This window comes from Quercus lobata, chromosome 5 (assembly GCF_001633185.2).
Source record: "Quercus lobata isolate SW786 chromosome 5, ValleyOak3.0 Primary Assembly, whole genome shotgun sequence".
Classification (NCBI taxonomy): Eukaryota; Viridiplantae; Streptophyta; class Magnoliopsida; order Fagales; family Fagaceae; genus Quercus; species Quercus lobata.
Genome location: NC_044908.1, coordinates 47,366,737 through 47,391,516, shown reverse-complemented (window position 1 = coordinate 47,391,516; position 24,780 = coordinate 47,366,737). Strand labels below are relative to the sequence as shown.

The window sequence follows — 24,780 nt, the reverse complement described above, 5'->3', positions numbered from 1 at the left end:
CCTTTCATTTAAAATAGAAGTAAAATGACAACCCACATAACCATTACCTAAGAATCTTAGGCAATGGAAGAACTTTCAAGATGCGTTCTATAGGCATATTCAATGAATTATTCTTAAATGATTTCTTAATTATCTTCTAGGAAATGGTCCTAGAAAGCTGCTAAACAACAACTATCGTCTACCATTTACAAAGTAGGAGATAACGTGATCCCTAGAATTCCAATAAGAAACTTGAAAAATGTAGAATAGGGATATCAATGTCATCATTCTCACTCCTAAACCCTTGAGAATTCCAGCAAAGACTATTATTCATGGAAACCTAGCTAGAACCATAGCTATGGTTCTAGAGATGTAATAGATATTAGATATTTGCAATCTGAAGTGATATAATCTATCCATTCTTACCACTTGTCGACACTCCAATGATAATCCCTAAAATTGCAGCTATAATTGCAATTGGTATTATGCTATTTTGGAGTCATTTTTCGTTTATAGCATTAGCAAAGTCATTGATTATGTAAAATAAATCTACAAGAATTATACTACACCCGAGCAATAAGGATAAAATTTACAATAAGATAATTTTAATTTGAGAGAAACAAAGATGACAAAGAAAACAAAATGAGATAATCCACTGAAAATTTAATAATAATAATAATAATAATAAATGTACTTGTGTCAGGAAAAATCTCTAACTATACAAGATGGAAAGCATTGCTTGTAGAGTTCTATAAAATTAAATTTCCACAATTGTACCTAAACAACTGGTTTTGGTTAGAATCATTAGCAATTCTGTTGATATTGTTACGTGTAGTAATTTTTTTTTTTAATTTAATAATTGTGAAATTCTAATCATAACCTAGCATTAATTTAGAACTCCCATAACTTTAATTACGGCATAATCACTACTAATCTAATTAAACTAACAATTAGTCCAATGTGAGTTATTAACCGAATTTCATATTGCAAACAAAAACAAATATGAACTAAAGCATTTAAATGACAATATGAAAATGTGGAAAATAAAGTAAACCAAACTAAACACAAGGAAATGTTTAGGAAGAGAAAAACTTGAGCACCCAAGCGAAAAAACCTCTCCCTTAACCACACCGTTGGAAAATTACCACTAGATGAGTGGTTGTAGTACAAATAAGACTATGAACCCTCCAAGCCCATATCCTCATATGTAGTTGAGCACTCCAAGCTCTAGCTAGCTACCAATTTCACAAAGTCCTTTCTTCAACTCAACTAGCTTGTCGGAGACACCACTGTTGAGCCACCAACAAAAATCCACCAACAGGTTTGGATTTGTAATAGCTCCTATGGTTTCCTAACCTTCAACATATACTCACAACACTTAAAGGTATTGTGAAGATTTTAAAGGTAACAAATATTTATCTCAATGATGTAATAATGGTGAAAGAAATGGAGAGAAGAGGTTGGAAATGTTTTCTGCACTAAGGCAAAGGCTCTCTCTTTCTCTACTAGGTGGATGGGATGAAATGAATTCTCTCAATAGGCTTTTTCTCAAATCCCATTCACTGGCAGCTACGTTCAGCATGCACAGAGCATGAGTGTTGGACCATTTGAAAAGGCTAAAAGAGCATATTAGAGCATTCACAGCAGTAGAGCTAAATTTTTAGCAATTTAGCTCCACTAAAAGTTACTTTATCTATTTTACCTACACACATCCTACAGCAGTGGATCTATTTTAGCTTTTAACACAATAAAATAATATATCCATCACAATAAAATAATATTTCTACTACAATAAAATAATAATATTTTTACTAAAATAAAATAATATATCACCACCACCACCACCACACAGCCCATACATCCACCACCACCACCACCACCAGTACACAACAGAGAAGAAAAAAAAAAAAAAAAAAACCCAACCACACGGCACAAACATCCTCCACCACCAGCACAAACATCCTCCACCACACCACCACCACCAGCAGTACACAACAGAGAAGAAAAAAAAAAAAAAAAAAACCCAAATCCTCAATCCACCAGCAGTACACTCCTCGCGACATCGTCCTCTCAATCCAACGCCCAGATCCATCATCATCCTCATCAAGGCCGGCTCCCCGGTCGATCAAACCATCGCCGCCCTCTCCTCTTTCATGGAGCCAGGCGACTCCATCATCGACGGCGGCAACAAATGGTACCTAAACACCGAGTGTCGTATCGAACAGGCCTCGTCGCGGATATTTTTAGGGTTAAGGATGAGTTTGGCGACGGCGTGGGACGGTGACGGCGTGGGCTGGAACGGCTGGGACGGCGACAGGACGACGTGGATGCCGACGACGTGGGCTGGGCTGGGACGGCGACGGGACGGCGATGGCGTGGAGAGCTTGATGAGTGAGAGAGATGAGAACTTGAGAGAACTGAGAATGAGTGAGAGAGATGAGAGCTCTGAGAGAACTGAGATGAGAGCTTTGAGAGAGATGACATGGAGATTGAATAAAAGAATGAAGAAAAATAGAATTAGTTTTATTATTTTAATAGGAGTTGGATTAAAAAATTATATTTTTTTTTTAGATGAGTGCTACAGTGCACATCTATCTTTAGATGTGCACTGTAGCAAATCAGCTAAAAATTTTAGCTTTGCCTCTACTGTTGCATGCATTTTTTGGTATATTGGTGGAGCTAAAATAGCATTATAGCTTTTTAGCTCCACTGCTGCAAATGCTCTTAGGATAAAATAGGACATTATGCCTGCATGCTAGTTGTAACTAGGTCACGTCCTAGTAAGTCGCTAAAGGTAACGACGTGTCTTGTCATACTGCCACCTAGATTTTCTGCCACATGTCACTCGCGAGCTATGTAGGTCATATGCAAGTTGCATGTAGGTAGCACAGGCAGCTTTGACCGTTGTTTGACTAGACTCGTGTACTTTCTACTCGCATACAATTTTTCCCCAAAAAAACATATTAAAATGAGAGAAAAATACATAAAACTTTGTCACTGAATTAATCCCACATTAACATGGAAAACATGGACTTAACAATGATTATCTATTAGTTAGTTCAATTGAATTTTTAACGAATTGTCATGTTTATTGTCAATAATAATAATAATAATAATAAAATACTTACCTACGAGCTTAATTTTGCAAATTTATATTATTATAAGAGAATATTATTGTACATCCATACTTATTTTGTGTTATTTCATGTATATATCTTATATATAATTTTGTATCAACATTAATTTTGTACTTAAAATGAGTATTAATACATGTATATGAATTTTGAGAAAAATTAATAGATACTTTTAGAGTACAGTAATGTGGTGTTTCCTCCTCACATTTATGCTAAATTTCACCATAAATTTAATTAATGAAATTCACTATAAATGTGAGAGGAATGAGTACATTATCACCTTACAAACTATTAAGATAAATTAGTTTTGAATGATGATTTGACACACTCACATCATTTTTATTTAAACAATTTTGGATTTTAATTGAGCTTAATTTCATTTTCCTAATAATTTTAAGAGTGTTCTCGACCTCAAGTATAAGGAAGGTTCAACTCCACAATAGAACTCTATAGTTGAAAGAAAACATCTACATCTTCTTAATGCTAGTGATACCAGAATTGTATGAGGCAACCCAAACTTATCCGATATGATAAATAAGGGAATGGTGGATGTATATATTTTTATATTTTCTGGGTTATATAGAATAAGAAAAGCACTCGAGAATTAAATGGATAAATAAAAGCTCACCACCAAAGCAAACCCAAAGGGATATAAATATAACCACCCAAAGGAATTTAGCTAAGGATACATAATTGAATTGACTCACTACTCAATAGGATACAGATTATCACCATCGACCAAAGAGATACAGAAACCAATATTCACCACCCAAAGGAATCCACCAACGGGATAAGAGTTAATTTAGAAGAAACTCATCTTCTAAAAAGCAAAAAGTGTAATTCTGAAAATACTCTATAATCTTTTATATATATATATATATATATATAGAAAAACACTCTATAAAGCTTAGAACAACCCTCTAAGCATAGAAGAATGAAGTTAGCAATTAAAAACATTACATTTTCAAGACTTTGACTCGAAGGAACTATAAACAAAATAAATAATTTGTCTGCTGGGGAGAATTAAAACATAATGACTAAATATTTTCTAGGAAACCAACATTAAATATTCTTTGACTTCAGGGAGAAAATGACATTATTATCCTTCAATTATCTTCTGTAATGATAGATTTTTTTTATTTTAAAAATTGGCTTTTAGAGTTTATAATTGCTGGGTGCATATGCATGAAACGACCATGCATATGACCCAACAATTATGTACAGATGCACACATAGTTTCCTTGAAGCCTCATTGTTCTATCCTTTTTAGCCGCAACTGTTTAGGATATCATGATCACGATACTCTATATTGCTTTGTAGTTGGAGTCGAGAATCTATGTTATAGATGGGTACAAAATATAATGTCTACATAAGAAAAAAAAATCTTCAAATAACCTATTCAATTTTGAAAAATGTCTCTTACACATACTATGCACACACTTTTTAAAACATTTTGTGCAAAAATGGCATGTGTGTACGGTGTGTATAATAGACACTGGTCTTGTACTTTATTTCCACCTCCTAAGTATATGCAAACTGATCAGATAAATAATAATCCATCTATCCCCTGCATTCGTGTGTCCTCATGCCCAATCATGCAACTATTGCGGTCTCGTGTACGCGTCCTGTTGCAAGGCTCATATTTGATTCATGACTAAGAAGCTAGATATGTGGCTGATAAAGCTACTGGGCACATATGATAAAGTTAAGGACACTAAAGTAGCTTTGGGATGCTTTTTGTGGTCACAATTCACAAAAGGAAGGGTTAGATAGGACTGAAAGTGAAGAAATGGAATAAAGCCGCAGTACATGAGCTATATATGTTTAGAATCTTACACAAATTACATTTGGATTGGATGGGTGGAACAATATCTACAAAAAAGCTTGGGGTGATAAGTGATAACAGCTCTCCAAGAAAGTACATGAGGATGAAGGAAGATTCCTTGCCTGTGACAGAGTAATGTGGGACAATGGGACTCAATTCTTTGGCATGACAATTGATACACTTTAATGGCACTCTTTAGTTTTTAAGCTTTTGGATCGAGCAGCGATTTGCAGTGAAAGATATAAAGTAACTTGGCTTCCTTACTGCGAAATATTTTTATACTACAACTTGGAATGATATAAGATTAAGCCTATCTGTTTATACTTCGCCGGAAAACCAAGTAGATATTGCACTGTGAATAGTAGGTATATTCCTTGCTTGGTTCGTTCACCAGGCTCAGGACATTAAGTTTTTTTTTTTTTTTTTTTTTTTTTTTTGATATATGGATAGTTGAGAATGAAAGGATTTGAGATATAAAATTCATTTTACGTAATTAATATTTCATACTCTTTCTCTCTATTAAAAAAATAAGTACTTTCCTACAAATAAATAAAAAATACTTCTTGCCTGCTCTAAGGGTGTAAATATATCTGCTTGCTTGTCCACAAAGGGTACCAAGATATACAATCAGGGGCAAAGGGAAGGGAGCCACCTCCTAGATTTTAAAAATTCACTACTATTTTTTTTTTTTAATAATAAAAACAAGAATTTATTTATAAATTTTTACTTGCCCCTAGAATTTTTTATTAATTAAAATTGTATTACATTTATGTGACTGATGTATTATTATTATTATTATTATTATTTTCTTATTACTCGTATTAAACTAATCCATATTTAAGATACTTGTTTTTAGAAATAGATAATTAAGCCTCTTTAGTAGAAGCTTTTTTAATTTTTCCAAAAACAAAACCTTCTTTTTGTGTTTTTTTTTTTTTTTTTTTTTTTTTTTTTTTTTTTTTTTTTTTTTTTTTAATTTAAATTTTGCATTTAGAAAGTATATGCACTATATTTTTATTTTAAGAAGAAAAGAAAGCGCAAATTTGGTAGCTGGGCTTGAGAGTTAAAAGATCCTTATTTGACTTGTATATATTTGGACATATAAAGTTAAATTTTTACATGTTCGTAATTTCTAAACTATTAAGGTACATTGGTTCACTGAAATGGAATAACTATTTCTATTTAGTTAGCTATTTTTTATGAATGTATGTCTACGCTATGAGAAGCTTTGACTCCCAATTTTCAGTCAGGGATCTTACGCCTATTGAGGGCGTCCTCAAATCGACAACATGAGCTCACTCGCATTTCGGTGCTGAAATCATTTTCTGAAGCAGGATAGTAATCTTCTCTTAGCTGTACATCCCTGAGAGTTGGTATTTTCAAGAGAAACATCATCAAGTGTTCGCTAGCCGTTCCATGAATAAAAAGCTTTCTGAGTGTCCCACATTGTGCAAGCAATCCTGCTGCTGGGAGAGAGAGAGCTCTATGATTAATCTCTCTGTCCTGTGGAGGCCAATAATCAAGCTCAGTGAGGTTCAAATTCCCAACCCCCTTAAGATAAAATCGCTCCCACAGGCTCAAATCCGCATACCCATAAGGAGCAGTAAGAGCATAACCAATAGTACCTCCACAATCCAGTTTCATCTTTGAGAGCCTAGGATAACACTCAAGGGAGCTCAGTTCAAATGCATGCATGGAAGGCCATGATTGCTGCCTGCAGTCACCTTCGATTCGTATTTGTATCTCTTCTAGTACAGGACAGTCATTTAAGCCCACTGATGAAGTCAATGGACTCAGAAGCTCCCCAACAGAAATCCAAAGCGAAAGATAATGCAACTTTGCCCATGTCCTTGAAGAGAACTTATTGTCCAGATGCTTTTCTGGTTGGATAGATTTGTTTCCAGCAATTTGATTCAGATCCCCTTCTAATCGTTGGACACTTTCCCATACACAATCTATGTGCAATTGTTGTATTTGGCCTCGAATTGGTTCTAGTGCACGTAAGGAACACACAGCATTGAGATGCTTACAGCAAGAGATTTTCACATCAATTAAAGTTCTCTTAAGGATGGAAGAAAACTTTCTGAATCCTATCTCTGTGATCCTTTTGCAACCATGCACCACAAACTTGGTCAGTCTCGGGCAGCCAAGTGAGATAGCTATCAAGCTAGAATCGGTTAAATCAGCAGAGTTCTTGATAGACAGGGATTCCAACCTGGAACATAGTGCAATCCCATTTAGCTGTGAATCTAGTCCCCTGCAAATCCCATGGAAATGTCCCAGCTTCAAAGATTTAAGCCGCGGGCACTTGGAATTAAGTACTTCCAATGCTGATCCGGTATCTCTAACATTGTGACAAACATCAAGAATCAACTCCTCAAGCAGTGGTAATCCAGCACAAAGGCCCGCGAGCGTTGCATGGCTGATTCCAGCGTCTTCAGTGGCGTAACCCTCATCGTCAGGGTTCTCCCTGGCGTTTGACAACGAAGTAGCATCTACAAGGTGAAGAAGAGAAAGAAGAGGACAATTCGAAGCAAGACATAGCAAAGTTTCATCCCCAACAAACCCAACGAGTCTGTGGTCAAATAAACAAGTTGCCAGAAACTGACGGAGATTCGGGCAGGCAGATGTAATGGCAAGGAGCTCATGGGACTTGTATCCCTCAGCGTAAGAATAGGTAATAAGGATATTGAGATAGGAGATAGAAGCTGCAACTTTAGGGTAGGTTTTAAGTGCAGGAGGGAGATCTTCTGTCCAGCAATAGAAATGAGAGAGATCAAGAGAAGAAAGTGAAAGGCAATGCTCAAACAGTGGGAGGAAATCAAAACCAAGAGGAATAGACAAACGTTGATGCCAACGTATGAGCTTAACATGGCGTAGATTAGGCCATTGAGGAGCAAAAAGATAGAGAATTGAAGGGTTTCGAGCATATATTGTAAGAGAAACAATGGAAGGGAAGGCTTGGCGAAAAAGTTGAGCAAATAGTATTGAGTTAGGGGATGAGTAATCCAAGAGTGGAAGGCCCCAAGGGGAGAGCAAAGAGAGGTCAAGATTGGTTACAGCTTGGAAACAAGTTGGCAGAAGGAAGAGGTCGCGAATGTTGCCCCGGAGAGCAAGGGAAGTGCGAGTTGATCGCTCTAGCAGGTGCCATTTGAGGCATACAAGAGAAATGGCATTGCGGGTACGAGTGTCAGTAACTAAGGAGAATATATTGAAGAGAATTAAATCTGGTAAGTCGTGGAAATGGACATGGTTAAGTGCAGCCATTTTGACATGGACTTTGCCTGTAAGAGAGAAAGAATGGTTTTGGGGTGGTGAAAGAAACCTCAACTATTGTCTTATATACAGTGGGAAAATAGGTTGTACCTACAAATGGCAAAGTTTTGCGGATGAAAAGAAAAGATTCAACCATTCAAAAACGCCAACTGGTGGGGATGATGAATATATCTTTTATTATGTGGTGTAGGACTGAAGACAAGGATGGAAAAATAAAAACCAGCATTCTCATAGGTAGAGGCATAGAGCAAGAGAGGAGTATACCCATGCTAGAAGATTCATTATCTACATAAGTGGTGGCTTATTCAGAGAGACATCACTTACCAAAAAAAAATTGGGAGAGAGAATATGCGCGAACCTATGGAGATGGAGAAAAGGATACAGTTAGTGGGAACTGGTGGCCTCAGAGAGATCAGGAAGACTGCAGGAGGAGGAACCTGTAAGGTAGAAGATAAAGATTCATACACCAAATCAAGGTACAATGATCTGCCAGTTGTCAGGAGGGGAGCTCATGTTGATATTGACCCATATTTTTGTTTTTTCATGAACCTTTTTGTGATGGATCCACCTCCATTTCTTCTGTCCAGAACTTGGCTGCTGTTTCCGGTACTATGTTCTGGAAGAACAAAAGTTGGTCCAGTGTCTGGTTACAGCATTCCAACGGAACAATTCAGTGCGGTGCACTGGACCCCAGGCAAGTCCGCTTTGAAATACTTTATTCCAGCCAAAGAAATGCTTAGGCTAAGGAATTTTCTTATAAAGTTCTTTCACTTCATGATTGGACTTAGGAGCACGATGTAGGAAACTCATGTTAGCCGTGTGTGTTAAATTTTATGGTATGTGTAATCTATGGTTCCACTTCTTATATGTAATACAAGTATTATATGTGCAACCAATTCTTTATATGATATGTGAATATAGATTCAAGTAGATTAAAAATTTGACCAATTATGTCACCATATACACACTGTTCTAAACAAATTAAGGAATAACATTCTTCAAATTTGACCATTTTAAGCACACTTAGCTTTAGTTAGAACCACACACCAACTCAATGTGCTATATAGGCTTTTTTCACCTGGTAGTCTGGTACTATAATTTTTTCATTGGCATCGTACTACCTATATCCCCCATGTGGCTGGGGAAGAGGCAAGGCAAGAAAATTGTTTTGGCTGTAAAAAAATTATATATAGATATATATATATATAGAGAGAGAGAGAGAGAGAGAGATGCTAAGACCTGTTTTATGGGGCTACTGTTTGTCCTTGGATCATCTCAAACTTGATTAGTAACATTGTTGTTGGTAGAAGTCTGTTTCTTGTAGATTTTGCTGGGTTAAAAGAGAAGCAAATGCTTTAGCCCATGCCATGGCTAAATTTGCTTCTCCTTTTAAGTCATCTCACTGTTGTATAAAGAATTTGCCTAGCTAAATCTATTTGGGATGTATTGTTAATATATTGTCGGTTAGGAAAATTCTTAGTTTACATTGTATTAGCAACGTAAACTTATATTTATACATATTTTGTGAGTCCATAATGTAACTTTACGTTGTTAATACAACTTAAACCTTTAAAAGTCCTATAGGTCATATTGTTCATCAAGTTAATATTTTCTAAACTAGTACTCAACCCGTATCTTTGTACTATCCTAATTAGGCTAAGATGAGGACAAAAGACCGGCTTGCATTCTCATAAATAGAGTATGGGGTATGGGGTTTATCTGTCAGTACCTAAGAGGTTGAAGATAAAGATTCATAGTAGGAAAAAGTGGTTGCTTACTGAGAGAGAGAGAGAGAGAGAGAATCTGTTCGGGCCTGTGGAGGTGAAGAAAAAGATAACAGTTAGTGGGAACTGGTGGCCAGAGAGGAGAGAGGCAATTCAAGGAGCGAGAATGGCACCGCATGCAAGGTAATAGATAAAGATATGCTAGGAAGTACTAGAAGTGGTGCCGCTGCTGCCACCTGCCGAAAGAGGTTCTCAAGCTAGTCATGATCAACGCTTTTTTTTTTTTTTTTTTTTTTTTCTCTCCATTTACCCCTTTCAGGAATGCGATAACTGATAATTGACTTCTAGCTTTTACACATTCAACTCACCAACTTGATAAACTCGTTCCAACCCAACCTAACCCAACTTCTTAGGTCAATTCTTCGTGGTGGATTGATAGATTGGGGTGGGTTGGGTCTTAACAAGTTTTTTTTTTTTTGACGTCCAAGTTGGGATAGAAAGATTTCAACTTAAATACACACAACCTATGCAATTAATAATTAATATATATATATATATATATTTTGGGTCTTAGTTTAAATTTATTAGCTTGATTTATTTTGATGTTTTAAAACTTAGTTTCAACTAAGTTGAAGTACCAAGCCCAATTCTATTATTGAATGATGGATTTAAACTATTAAATGAAATCAAATATTTTTATAAAGTCTAAGAAATCCAACTCAACTCATTTCAGCCTGATTAATGTGGATTAAGTTTGGTTGGTTTTTAGTACCATGGGTTCATTTAGATTGGAAATTTCTCAATTTATGGAATTTGAGAAAGATGCATTGGGCTGAAAAAAAATCTCAAACCAACCTAACCTAAACCCAATCCATTCACATCCTCATAAATCATGATACTGAAAATTATCTTATACAATCCATACAAGATTATAGGCCCCACAAACATAAAACCCACATGGCTATGAAAGGTCCACTTTATAAATCGGGCATAAGAAATGTTTTATCATATTTTACAGGGACAGATGATTCTAAACCATAAAATAAAGCTATTAACATGGAAAGATTATCTTAGGAGACATCTCCCTAACACTACATGCGGGTCTCACAAATATGGGTCTTAGTTGTTGTGAGAGGGGTTTCATGAAATATCTACTCATAAGCATGATAATCAACTTCTATTTTTTCCAATTAGAATATATATGTTTCTCCTTGGGCTGATGTTTTGCTCTACACATTTACAAAAGAATTCTTCAAATTAAATTATTTCTCCATGACTTGGCCATGTAATATTACTCATATGTTTTCTTTTTTAATTGGTTTGGTTAAATATAAAAATAAATAAATAAATAAAAAATAAAAACTTCTCAAAGGTGGAAGCACTACTAGTTAGTAGGGCTATGCAAAAAAACCCATTTGACTTGCCAACCCGCCTGACTTGAACCAACTCGACCAATTCATGTGGGTTCATTAAGTGAGATGGGTCGGGTTGGGTGGGTTAGATAGATAATTTAGTGGGTTGAGTTGAGTAATGAGTTGAGATATTTCTAACCCACCATAACCCAACCCGCTTGCCTATATATATATACACGCTTTGTCATGTTACAAAACTCTCCCTTACATATTCATCTACTTTATTTCTCTTATCTCTTGCCCTTTCTTTTTATTTTTTTATTTTCACATTTCTCCCCCTTAATAAACTCTAGCCACTCTCTCTAAGATTTTGTTATTATTCTTACTCTATGTACATGTCTAATTTCATATTCTAAGATGTTTTTATTTTCAATGTGATAAAGTTTTTAGTCATTTTAATAAAAAATAATGTAGTATTTGTAATTGTTTTGCAATTCTTTCTTCTTTTTTCTTATTTGTGGGAGAAAAAAATTATCCAATTTAATTAACATAATTTCATTTAGTTAATTGAATTTGTCAACCTATCTAACTCGTTTAATCCACTGAGTTGAAACCATTAAGATTTGTAACCGACCCGCTGGATTTATAGATTGGTGGGTTAGTGACGGATTGGAATTTTCTCAACCCACCATTAACAGTTTGGTTAAAAATATTGCCCTCCACCCGTCCAATCCGACCAGTGCACACCCTTACTAGTCAGTACACACTAAAAGTATTCCCATATAGGAAATGCAAACAATATGCATTTTGTCTCCCCAAAATACCATTTTGTTTTCTCAAAATACCATTTTATCTATTTTACATTCTCACTTCATAATACATCATGCATTTCATTCTTTATTTTACAATCTATCCCATTAAAATAATCCATTTTCTAACCACATCAACAATACTAACACCAGCAACAACCCACGACTAAGAGTGAGGCTCCTCTTCAGTTTATCAATCTCCTATTTTCTCCTATTTTAAATAGGATGAGTGACATGTGGTATAAAGGCAAATCAATGGTTAAAAAAAAAAAAAAAAAAAAAAAAAAAAAGATCTCTCTCTCTCTCTCTCTCTCTTCAAAGGTTCAACCCCTCCTAGTTTGACAGTCCCAATTCCCAACTCTGAAAATCAAGTCTTCCTTATTTTTCTATAAGAACAATAAGAGGTTTTGCAGCACAATCATGATATTTGTTGGTGAGATCCCATTTTATTCTTTCTCATCTTTTTCTCTTGTGCACCCTTCATTGTTTCCTTTTTTTTCTTTTTCTTTTTTTTCTTTGAACTGATTCCATCTTTGTCTATTTGACTCTTTTCCTACACTTTTTCAAATACCCATTTGCTCAATTGTTCAACAATAACCCCAACAATTGTTTTTTTCCCATTCCTTAATCTGTTTGGTGGCCGAGAAAAATTGAAAAATATAAGAAAAGAATTGATTGTATCTTTTCCTCAAGAACAAGACAATTAAAATTTTTAAGAGTAAAAACGATAAGCTATTGGAATTTTAGCCCCCTTCAGACCATAATCCAAACATGGATTCCTACTAGCATAATCAAATGATTATAGTTCCATTTAATCGATTTGGTTGAGTATCTGATACCTTAAATCTATGGGCCAAGCCATTTAGGTTTTGTAGGCAAAGTGCTGAGAGAGGCAAATAAAAGGAGGAATGAGAAAGTGATGGAGAGAGAAAATTATGAGGGGAAATCTATGTAGGTATAGAACTGCAGAAGAGAGAAAGGAAGACTTAATTTTTCTAATTTGGGAGTTGGGACTGTCGAACTGGGAGTTGTTGAAGTGAAGAAAATATGAGAGAAAGAATGAGACAAAGAAAGTGAGAAAATTTGTGTGTGATTTTCTTTTATTTATAACCGTTTGATTGACCATATGCCACATGTCATCCATCCTATTTAAAACGGTAGAAAATAGGAGGTTGTTAAACTGGAGAGAAGCCTCACCCCACGACTAAACCCACCGCTGCCACCACCTTTGACCAAAACACTACCACCATAAGTTGTTTTCCACCGTGACACAACACCAACCCACCCCATCTTTGAGAGAGAGAGAGAGAGAGAGAAAGAGAGTAAAAAATAAATAAAAATGAAATAGAAGTTGCTACAATAGGAATACTATGGTATAGCAAGTTGTAATTTTTTTTGTATTTTGCATTCCCGGACGCTGGTTTGATTTTGTGTATTTGAGAATGCATTTTACATTTTTAATGGGTTTTGAAGGGAATGCTCTAATAAGATGCGGAAGCCTAAAAATAAGAAAATCATATGTGGAGGTTTTGGTGATTCCAATTATTGGTCATTTATTTACTTAGTTTTGAACAAAGCACCAATTCAACACCGTATTAAAAATAAAAAATAAAAAAAGAAGAGGAGAAATTTTATTAATCAATTAAAATTTAAAAAAAAATTAAAAGAGATTTTATTAATCAATCAAATTGTAAACTTGTAAGCAGTTTCCATAGGAGATAGGACTAATATTGTACTTAATATTGTTCTTATATAGACTCTGACTTACCTTAATTCTAGTTGACTTAAGAAACCCTAATTTTAATTGACTTTAAAAAAATCCTGATTATTGATTAAAAAAACATTGACTCCAGGAAATTGATATATTAAGTTATTAACCTACTTAACTACTAAAACTTAAAATAAATACAATTTACCAATAATATAAATGGAGTGTTTTCACTTTTTAGCATTGAGACACATTAGGTTTTTTATTTTTTTTTCTCTTTTATTATTTCCTATCTCGTGGTACTATTTATAGCCATGGGTATTGTTCATACAACTCAAATACTATAAACTTCCCTCTTTTCCTTTTTTCTTACGATCCCGTGTCAAGCCTTTACTCTTACCTGTCAAGACCATAAAACTCTAAATACTCTCTAGAGCCAATTTTGAGCCCTAAATTGTACTACTCTGAATCCTGGATCCACAAATCCTAGTAAACCTTAACCCGCCACAATTACACCTCAATCTATCATAACCAGTCCAAGTAACAGCATGTAAGATCTTCCCTTTCCTTTTCTTTTTTATTTCTAGGGTACTCAAAAGAAGATACAGCAACATTTCTTTAGGAACAACTAGAATATTATACTTCAGCAGGCATTGACTCTCAACCAACAAGCTAGGGTCATGAGGAATCTCTCCAAATATCATTAAGTAATAAATTGTTAATCGTAAAAGCTTTCATTCAATTGAATGGATCATGAATGTGAGCCTTACCAACATGTAGCTTAGTTGATATTCCAAGGACTTCCTAAGAGACCATGGGTCGAGAGATTGTGAACCAGGAGCCAAAACCTAAGAAGTAAAATAATAGGTTTGATCAATATTGCAACCTTTTGAAATTTACATTTAAGTATAAGCAAAAAATCAACTTCATCCTGCAGTCCATTGTGTGAGATATTGGGCAAAGATGTCCACTAACCTCAAGATAAACCCAAAAGACAGACCATTCCTTCTCTCCAGTTTCCAGTTTTATTTCCAAAGCATCCCAATCAAACTAAAATTTTGGAAATGGTTATGATTGTCTCACAATGATAGAGTAGAGCTTCTGCACTGTAGAGTGTAGAGATCAGATGTCCTTTAAGGATTTGTGCATCTCCTCTGGCAAAACGTCAGAAAGCTTATAGACTACCAGCTTTGCAGGGACTGGAAGAGGGATGACACAATAGAGATGGTTTGACAGCTATAATATAGTGGAACACCATGACATGAATAAATACACCTGATAACCTATACTACAGAGAAGGAATAAAACATAACAGCTAAACAGAACATGTGCCAGGAGCTTTGAAACAAAACTTGAGAGAAGAGAACCTAAGATCCAATAATAGGTTTGGGTCATGGGGATCAAATCAAATGACTTTCCTAAGTTTCCTAATTCTTTTCCCCCACTTTTCTGACTTCACGTTCAAGAGATCAAAAGAAATAGGGAGATCTGCAGAGTGACAATTGAAAATTTTGCAGTAATTGCATTTTGGTGTGAAACACACCAAACCTACAGAAGTTTTTAGTTATGTTTCCTAGCACTACAAGTCTCTCTCTCTCTCTCTCTCTCTCTCACAAACACACACACAATCCACCAATGAAACCCTAGAACTAGAAGAGACACAAACCCAAAAAGTATTGCAGTTCAAGTGACAAATGATTTGTTGCAAGAACCTCAAGTGAGATAATACTAAACACAATGCTTAGCTGTCTCTAAAGCAAATCATTATAGAGAACGCAGATTGATTTTTAAATAGTTCATAAAAAGGGTAGGACTTCTGCAATCAGCTGATATCCGTAATATTGCAATTCTATCAAGGACACAACTCCAATAAAATAAAAATAAAATTTGTCACCCATGGTTGTTGCCTGCACCATGAGTCCATGAGTACCAATTTCAACAACTCACTAGAAACTTTTATGCTACACCCCCATAAATGCAATTTACTTTCATCTTACAGAAGAAAGGCATAGAATTTCATATAATATAGGCCTAAATGAGTTTTCCATAGTAAGAATGTACATCAGGAAAGTTCCTAAAATTTACAACCATTGCACTCACACAAGGACAAGAACAGCTCTACATAATTAAATGAGGAACCCCTCATGTAAATTTTCAACATCCAAAGACAATCTTCCTTAAAAAATCACATCAAAAACAGTCTCATATCACTTAACATTAATTAAATTTGGTTCTTTCTGAATAGAAAACAAGATAGTGAACAAAGGGTCTACAAGGAGAATCTTCACATATTGCAACCTTTAGCACGCTGTACCCTAACAAGCCACCAAAAAAAGTATGGTAGTAACACTTAAGACACTTAACCAAGCAATGCAATGCAGTGTAGATTGTCTAAGAATCAAACATAAAAAATTTAAAAAATCCAAATATATCAGTCTCACACTTGCATACGATGTACAAAATATAGACATAACATGGAATTCATGGAAGCACCAAAGTTCTTGAACCTTTTGTTTTATTCAGAGCAACTGATATACAAACAGGGATTATTCACTCAGTAAGTTATTCATGAAGAACACCCACAGATTTTTTTTTTTTTTTTTTTTTTCCTAACAATTACACCGCAACAGACACAACAACATAGTGACATAAATAGCTACTCTCATCTAAAAATCATGAAGAATATAACAAATTCGTATGAAAAGAAGAAAAAACAAAGAAAGAAAAAAAAGACTACCCTTGTATTAGGGAGCTCTGGGGTCAGTTCCATACTGCCAAACATAAACAAGCTCGTCCCAACCGGTACTGGCGATCAAGCCTTCGACGAGCACGCTCATGTCGACCCCGACCGCGAACTCCGTGTGGTGACCGTACTGCCCAATGCGCGCGTCCTCCACCATGTAATCCCACGCGCACACGGTCATGTCGTAAGAGCACGACATCAAGAAGCTCCGATTGTGAGGCGAGAATTTCACCTTCCTGACGGCGTAGCCATGGCCGTTAAGCACCGCCAACGGGGTCCTGTAAGTCCGAATGTCCCAAACCCTAACAGACTTGTCAACAGAGGCTGTGGCAATAACACAGTCGTCGTACTTGTTCCAATCGCAAGACAGAATCTCAAACTCGTGAGCGGCCACCACCATTGTCGAACCGGGCTCGCGCACGTCCCACACGCGCAGCGTGCAGTCGCCGGAGGCCGAGGCGAAGACGTCGGCGTGGCGAGGGTTCCACACGGCGGCGTAAACGCAGTACGCGTGTTCTTGGAAGCTACGAATCGAGGTTGGCCGATCGAGAGTCCAGAGCTTGATCGAGTCGTCCCAGGAGGAGGAGATGAAGGAGTCGCGGCGGACGGGGTTGTAGTCGACGGACTGGACCTCGCGAGAGTGTTCGTGGAGGGATCGGATAGGGTTGGAGGTCGGGGGAAGAGAGAGGTCGTAGATCTTGAGAGAGCCGTCGGCTACGGCGGCGACGAGGAGGGAGTCGTGGGACTCGGACCAGGCGACGTCGTAGACGCCGTCGGCGGTGTCGAAGGAGGCGAGCTCAACGAAAGGGGAGGAAGGAGTGGGAGGGAGGTCGAGGATGTGGACGCGGCCGTTGCCGAGGATGCCGAAGTTTTGGGCGGTGGCTACGGCGAGGCGGGACTCGTAGAATGGGCTGAATTTTACGGAGTATCCGTTGAATGGGGTTTTGAAAACGGGCATGGTTGTTGCGGTTGAGGATTGGATTTTTTTTTTATTTTTATGGGGGGTTTGATTGATTTGTGGAGCTCTGAGGGTTTGAATTATGATGATTGATGAATGATGATGAAGTTAGCTTCCCTAGGATTTCGTTTTTAGGAAAGATGACAGGCACCTTATCGAGCTTTTTTATCTATCTTTACTCTTCACTAGTGTTCTTAGAATATTTTTATTTTATTTATTAATTATTCTTTTTTTTTTTTTTTATGCCCAGGACGTTTGCATTGTACGAAATTGAGTAACATATATCTACCCAAAATATATATATATATATATATATATGTGTAACATTTGCTTTTAGAAAAAAGTTGGATGGATTGCGTAATCTTCATATATTAAAAAGATTCAGGATGTTAGTTATGGTTTCAAAAAAAAAAAAAAAAGTTAAAAATATCCATAATTTAATTAGATAATCTTTGTTTTTAAAAAATAAAAAATAGGGTTAAAATTGTAATCTACAAAATAAAAATAAAAATACCTGAGAAAATTTTTCTAAAAATTAGCACACATTCTCTATTTAAATATATCTCACGTACGTTTGATATACTTTTTCCTAAAAACTAGTAAGCACTAAACCCAGTTTTCTTCTTTTCAAATTCTAAATTTTAGTTTCTTAAAAATTTCTTCCTGTGTAATCTTGTTAACAATAGATAAATTTAAATTAAAAAATCAGATTAATCTCAAAATAAAAAAGAGCCTCATCACACATGCGGAGCGTGTGTGATGAGGCTAGTTTTTATTATTACTATATACATTTTAAAGAGTTTGGGTACGCATCAGTTTTAGCAAAAATTTATGTTTATTTTTGCATAAATACCCTTTTTTTTTTTTCATATGACCACTTTTCAAAAGCACTTACATCAAATTATCTATTATACATTTTATTTTATTTAAATAATCATTATGCATTCTTTATTTATTATTATCTTCATAAAGAGAAGGAGAGAAAGAGAGAGGAATTTGATGAGACAAGAGGTGAGAGAAAAAATAATAATAATTACAATTCTACAATAATTGTGTATATTTACAAGTTTACATTAGTAATTTTGCTAATTTATACATTTTTTATCTTGATTGATGTGGGTGATTTTAGGATTTGAATGTGAAAATTTAGTTATTTAACACATTTTTCTATTATATGCTTCCTCATGATGCAAATGCTCTAGTATAAGCTATTATGTCATCATAAAGTATAGTTTGGCTAATAGCAATGGCAGTCTAGAAGAGTTTATTTTCATAAGTTTATATTGTATTTATAAAATACATTCGGCAAAAGTATACTTAAAATATTGTAAATAAGCTAAATAAACTTCTTAAGTTAAAGCTGTAAATAAGCTTGATAAATTTCTTAATTTCTCTTAAATAAATAAATAATTCTAAAATGTAAAGTTATTAAATCTTAAACATTTATCTCATATTTGTTCTTTTACATGCACAATAAAATCTCACAAGCAGCTAAGATGTTAAATTATCGTAGGTCAAAATAATAATAATAATTGTAGGAGCCCGAAGATTTGGAGCCCAAGCCCACTAGGAGTAATGGGTTATGCTTCTCAAACCTGGCCTAAGTTAATAAAATTTGTAAGAGGTGAGAAAGAACAACAACAATGGGCTCTGCACGAGGACATGTACAAGGAGGAATCTCGTTTTTTATTGTTTAGAAACAAATAAATACAAGGTTCTCTCCAGGTGCTCCCGAGGAGACTATATTATACAATTGGTCATGTTCACTTTCTTCTTCCTAGTGTCTTTTCTTCTGTTTCTTTTCTCTCTCCTTCCTTTTTTCGATCCCCCCTATAATGCTCTCACTCCCTTTCTTATATACATCTACCTTCATTGCATCTTCACCCTCCATTTCTACTTCACCTCCTTCCTTTTATGACACTTGTTACCTTTCACATCTGAAGCAGGTGGTGGAAAAGATCTGCCTAGCTATAGCTTACAATGTTCAGGTCACTTCCCCATTAATGTAGCTGATAAAGCTATTGTCTACCATTTAATGCAGATGCAACAAGCTACATCAGGCCAACAGCTTCCCTACTGCCTACGGACTTCCACTCTCTTCAAATTCTAGCTTCCACTAGAGTACCATAGAGTACCAAGACTCATTTCTTCTTCTCCTCGAGTGGCTTCCTCCCTTAGGCCCGTGGCTTGCAATATCACCAAGTCAATGTTGCGACCTTTCGACTTCATCCTCAGTCCTCGAGTCAATGGTGCAACTCCTCAGCTTCCTCCTCGGTTCTCGGGCACCCACAATAATAATAATTATAATAAAATTATAACTCAAAATAAGAATGTTATTGAAATGTTGCACTCCTAAACTTTCTAATCTCAAATAACTAGATAGAGTTTATCAATGTAAGTTTTTCGATAAACAAAAAAGCATACTATATGTATTTGCAAAGACTAGGCATAAAAAGCAACAGCAACAAGACACTCTTGTTGGACAATATGGGTCTCAAAAACCCATTTAGAACATTGAATTGGAACCTTATCATTCAAAGGCTTTTTAACTCGCAAGACAAGGGGAAAAAGACTTTGGCTTATCCTAAAGTAGAAACCAGGCGACGAAGACCTAAGACTCTTTACCTTTGGTTAACTCGTTACTATTTTGAAAGTCGAACCTCCTACTGCCACCCATTTTTAGTGTCGTCTCTAGATTCTAAGAGCAAATTACTATTCCTATGTCTTTGGTTTTCAACTAATTTTTGTGTTTGATGGAGAATGGATTATCTCAAATGTTGTTGTACCAATAATGAATTGTCTTTTATGAAAATTAAAATTAAAAGAAAAATAAAGTTCAAATCTTAAATTCAATAAGTCTATGATTTCAGTAAATGTTTGACACATAGAGAATCCATGAGTAGAAATTACATTCTTCTACTCTAAACAATATCTCATTTTACATACCCAATGAATTACTAAAATGCATGATTCATCTCCCAAAGTTATTATACTACTTAACTCTCTACCATCTATTTTGGTGTTAATAGTCTAATGGATTGAAGTATTAAAAGTCCAACTTACTCATTTGTTTTGGAGTGAGAGGTAAATTGGTTTGTTTAATACTAAATTTCGTCAGACTTATACTAAAATAGACAGCATGGGGTGAAGTGTTACAAAATTATAACTTAGGAAGCCAATTGTGCATTTTGATTGTTTAAGGGAAAAAGTGTAAAATATAATATAATTTATGGTAGAAAAGTGTAATCCCTCCTAAGTGGAATGAATAAAATTAGGGTTTAAGTTTCAAAAGAGATGGGAAAATTAAGGTATAATCTTGATGAAGTTTTTATCTATCTCTACAAAAGTTCACTTTAACATGTAGAATCACCTAGGAGGGAGAGAGAGAGAGAGAGAGAGAGAGAGAGAGAGAGAGAGAGGTTATCTAAAAAAAAGTTTAGAAATGAGGTCATTTTCTACAAATGATTAAATTATTTAATAATGAGTGATAAATATTAATATTTTGTTTCAATTAAAAATTTTGAAGTGTCACTTTGCTAAAGTTGTAATTTTAAGAGTTACTTTAAAAATCCCAAGTATCCAAATTCCAAACTCGAATTTCATGGGAATATGTCACTTTCTAAATTATAACATTATCATTCTCATACCACCTACCATTACTATAGTTTCTAATCTTTGCCACAACCAACACCATAACAGTGCTACCACTCCAAATTTCATAGCCACCCATTGCCATCACCATTACCATGGTACACTATCATCACCACTACCATCCACCTTTTTCACCACCACCACCATCATCACTATATCATTACCTCAATAATACCATAGTTGTTTTAGTTCCTTTACCTCTATGGTATCTAACATCTTAATTCTTAAAAATATAAATTTATACTGGATGGACTAAAATTCCTATCAATTTAAATCATGCCATTTTTAAATTCCATTAATACCATATATGTAGTATGGAAAATTTTATGCTACAAATAATCTCTCCAAATAGAAATACTTTAGGGAGAAAAAGTACTACAATCCACTAACAAAAATTTAATATTTTTTATGCAACTTAACACTTGTTGTGCTTCTTTGAAAAAAAAAAAAACACCAAAAAAAAAGGGGGGAAAGTTAACAAATTCTCAAGGTACTAATTTGTGAAATATTTTTAGAAATTTTTCATAGGAAAATAGAAAAGCAACTAAATTTTTTGACATTTTTTTATTATATATTTTTCATAAAATTGGTATTAAAACTTTTTTAAAATGGTTTATTAACAAATGTCTTAAGAGCACCCATTAACTAAACCAAAAAAGAAACACTTGAAAAGAGATCATAAACCATGCTTCATTAAATGGAGGTTTACTTTAAGCCTAATCTTTTGAGTTGAGTATAGGATTGTAAACAAGTAGATTCAAGTATTAAAAGTTCAGACTTGTTAATTTAATTTAATTTCAAACACAAGCCGAGCTCGAGCTCATCACCAAATTAGATTATATGTTCAAGTTTGGTTCATTTACTTGTTGAGCAAGTTCGAACTTGTTCACAAGTTACATGATTAATTTATTTATTTTCATACATTAAGTAAAACCACGACTAAAATATTTTACCCTTTCACAAATCTATAAAGTTTTACTACAAATAGATTGTTTATGCTATGAATAAACTACAAATAATGATTTTATATCATATGAACCAATTTACAACTTTATACAATCTTATTTCAAGTCTATATAAATATATTTGTAGACAAGTATATATATAAATATATATTTTAATATATAATTAATTCAAGCCCTTGCCCTTATGTTCACTGGCTTGTCCACAAATACACATAATTATGTTTGAGCTTAACTCATTTTATAATCAAGCTTAAAGTTGGGCTTGAACTAAACAAATGAACACAAACAAGTTTTTTTCTTAAATTGAGCTCGAGTTATTTATAAATAGTTTTGTTCATTTACTAACTCTAGTTAAGTGTGATTTTAACAACACTTCCATAGGGTATAGTATTTATTACACACTTGCTGTATACACTTTTACAGTCGAGAAAGTTGCACAAAAATAATGACTTGAGTCACGATTTCCAAGCTCAAAATTGCAACTTTTTATTTTTTTTATTTTTTATTTTTATATTTAGAGAGACTTGTATAAAACAAGTATTTCCCTAAAAATAATAAAACTTAAGTATTCATTAAAACTCCCAATTAAATTCAATCACAATTGTATTGAATTTAATTGTCTTAGGAAAATAAGATACTATTTATGTTTTATTTAATTAAGAAACCTAATATAACGCAACTAAACTATTCTGCGTAAATTTTGCCCCCACTAACAAATATGACTGCGGCAAAGTGAGAAAACCTGCCAATGCAGCGTCGTTTGACGCCCTATATACAGTTGGCTAATAAAGGCCCCAAAAACACCCTTAACCACATCGCCATATGCTTTTCATCACATGTAGCCCACCGCTATATATCCAGGCGTCCTACAATCATAAACATCTATGTAAAATCGTGAATTTATAAACCTTAGAATCTTGATCTCATTGAGAGATTTTGAGCTTAGAAGTGTTTAACAATGGCGAAGAATCAATAACAGAAAATGAGAGAGAGAGAGAGAAAAAAGGTAAAAGAGTGTTTCTAGAAATGAGTAAAATTGATTATCCAAGCTCAGAGAGCAATACATAACACAGAGCTCTTATTTATAGAGCCCGAGAATACATACAAGACTAAATCTTCTAGAAGATCAATCCTAACTATATTGTAACAACCCAAATAACCATCTCCAATAATCAAGGAAGGCAGTTATGATCAAGTCTGTAACTTCCCTCTACCTTGAGTTCTGGGAAGAACAGAGTAAGCCTTGAACCTAGAAGCTTGAATTTGTGAGGAAGATAGTGTCAAAACGGTGACATTTGTGTTTACTGAAAACGCACCGTTTCACTAACTTGTGTTTCCTTCTTTACTGGAACGCACCGTTTTACTAACAATCATTAAACCACACGACACCATTTTGAGTCCATTTAAGTTACCGTTGGAGAAGTAGCCGTTAGACTTCGTCTTCCTCTTTATTCTCAGATTTCAAAGATTCCTTGTGCTCTGTCTTCACCATTTGCACATTATCTCTAACATCCCCCCCTTAAAACCATGGGGTCAACAGACACCATGATTTTGGACCTGAGATAAACAAATTGAGAGGTAGAGAGACTTTTAGTGAAAATGTCAGCGAGTTGATCCCCTGTAGCAATATATTTCACTTGAAGATCCCTGCGCAAAACCCTCTCACGAACAAAATGGTAATCAACCTCCAAATGTTTGGTGCGGGCGTGGAAGATAGGATTAGATGCAATTGCCAAGGCAGATACATTATCACACCAAAGCTTCGGAGCAGTGGGAAGAAAAATGCCCAGATCTTTGAACACTTGTCAAAGCCAGCATAGTTCAGCAGTTGCATAAGCCAAGGCATGGTACTCAGATTCAGTAGAAGATCTGGACACTGTGTCTTGCTTCTTAGCACTCCAGGTAATAGGGTTGTACAAAAGATAGGCAATGAAGCCAGTGGTAGATCATCTATCAAAAGGATTACCTGCCCAGTCTGAGTCAGAGAAGGCAGAGAGAGAGATAGGACCAGGTTGAAGGAGAATACCAAAATTGAGAGTGCCAGTGATGTATCTAAGGATGCGTTTTGCAGCAGTAAGATGAACATCCATAGGAAAGGACATAAACTGACAAACTTGATGTACAGCAAAACTCAAATCAGGTCTGGTGAAAGTCAAATAATGGAGTGAACCAACCAGACTTCGATATTCATGTGGATTAGAGAGCAGAGAGCCCTCATTGGGCACCAATCTGAGATGAGGAGCACAAGGAGATCTTGCAGGTTTAGAAGACTGCATTTGGAGTTTGAGAAGTAAGTTTTGAGCATATTTTTTTTGAGTAAGGTATAAACCCTTGGATGATCTGGTGATTCGGAGGCCAAGAAAATAGTGAAGGGGACCCAAATCTTTAAGCTCAAAAGCCTGACTAAGCTGAGCTACCAAAGAGTCCAAGAACTTGGGATTGTTGCCAGTGATGACAATGTCATCCACATAGACCAAGAGATAAACCACAAGACTGCCATGATGAAGGATGAATAGGGAGGAATCAGCAAGAGAAGCTTGAAACCCCATGTGTAATAGTTGGGTTGAAAACCTCTCAAACCAGGCCCTAGGTGCTTGTTTAAGCCCATAGAGAGACTTCCAAAGTCTGCATACATATTTAGGATAAGAAGGGTTAA

The 24,780-nt window shown here is 35.2% G+C and overlaps 2 protein-coding genes across 3 annotated transcripts; both read right to left on the bottom strand.

Annotated features, from left to right (window-relative positions):
* Positions 1–6,097: 6,097 nt before the first annotated feature.
* Positions 6,098–8,224, bottom strand: LOC115993023 (F-box/LRR-repeat MAX2 homolog A-like). Its single transcript, XM_031117290.1, has one exon. It carries the CDS (start codon positions 8,203–8,205, stop codon positions 6,181–6,183), a length of 2,025 nt encoding a protein of 674 aa, XP_030973150.1. The 5' UTR covers positions 8,206–8,224; the 3' UTR covers positions 6,098–6,180.
* Positions 8,225–14,087: 5,863 nt separating this feature from the next.
* On the bottom strand, positions 14,088–17,700 carry LOC115993024 (peroxisome biogenesis protein 7). 2 transcript variants are annotated; one of them, XM_031117291.1, is made up of 2 exons: positions 16,545–17,700; positions 14,088–14,655 (listed from the first exon to the last, which is right to left on the bottom strand). In XM_031117291.1, exon 1 carries the CDS (start codon positions 17,506–17,508, stop codon positions 16,552–16,554), a length of 957 nt encoding a protein of 318 aa, XP_030973151.1. In that variant the 5' UTR covers positions 17,509–17,700; the 3' UTR covers positions 14,088–14,655; positions 16,545–16,551. The 2 variants fall into 2 exon arrangements, with proteins under 2 accessions (XP_030973151.1, XP_030973152.1); XM_031117292.1 differs by lacking the exon at positions 14,088–14,655 and adding an exon at positions 15,655–16,122.
* Positions 17,701–24,780: the final 7,080 nt, after the last annotated feature.

Bases quoted from the DNA above. Each gene is read 5' to 3' on its own strand.
- LOC115993024 (XM_031117291.1), bottom strand. From the start codon at position 17,508: ATGCCCGTTTTCAAAACCCCATTCAACGGATACTCCGTAAAATTCAGC.
- LOC115993023 (XM_031117290.1), bottom strand. From the start codon at position 8,205: ATGGCTGCACTTAACCATGTCCATTTCCACGACTTACCAGATTTAATT.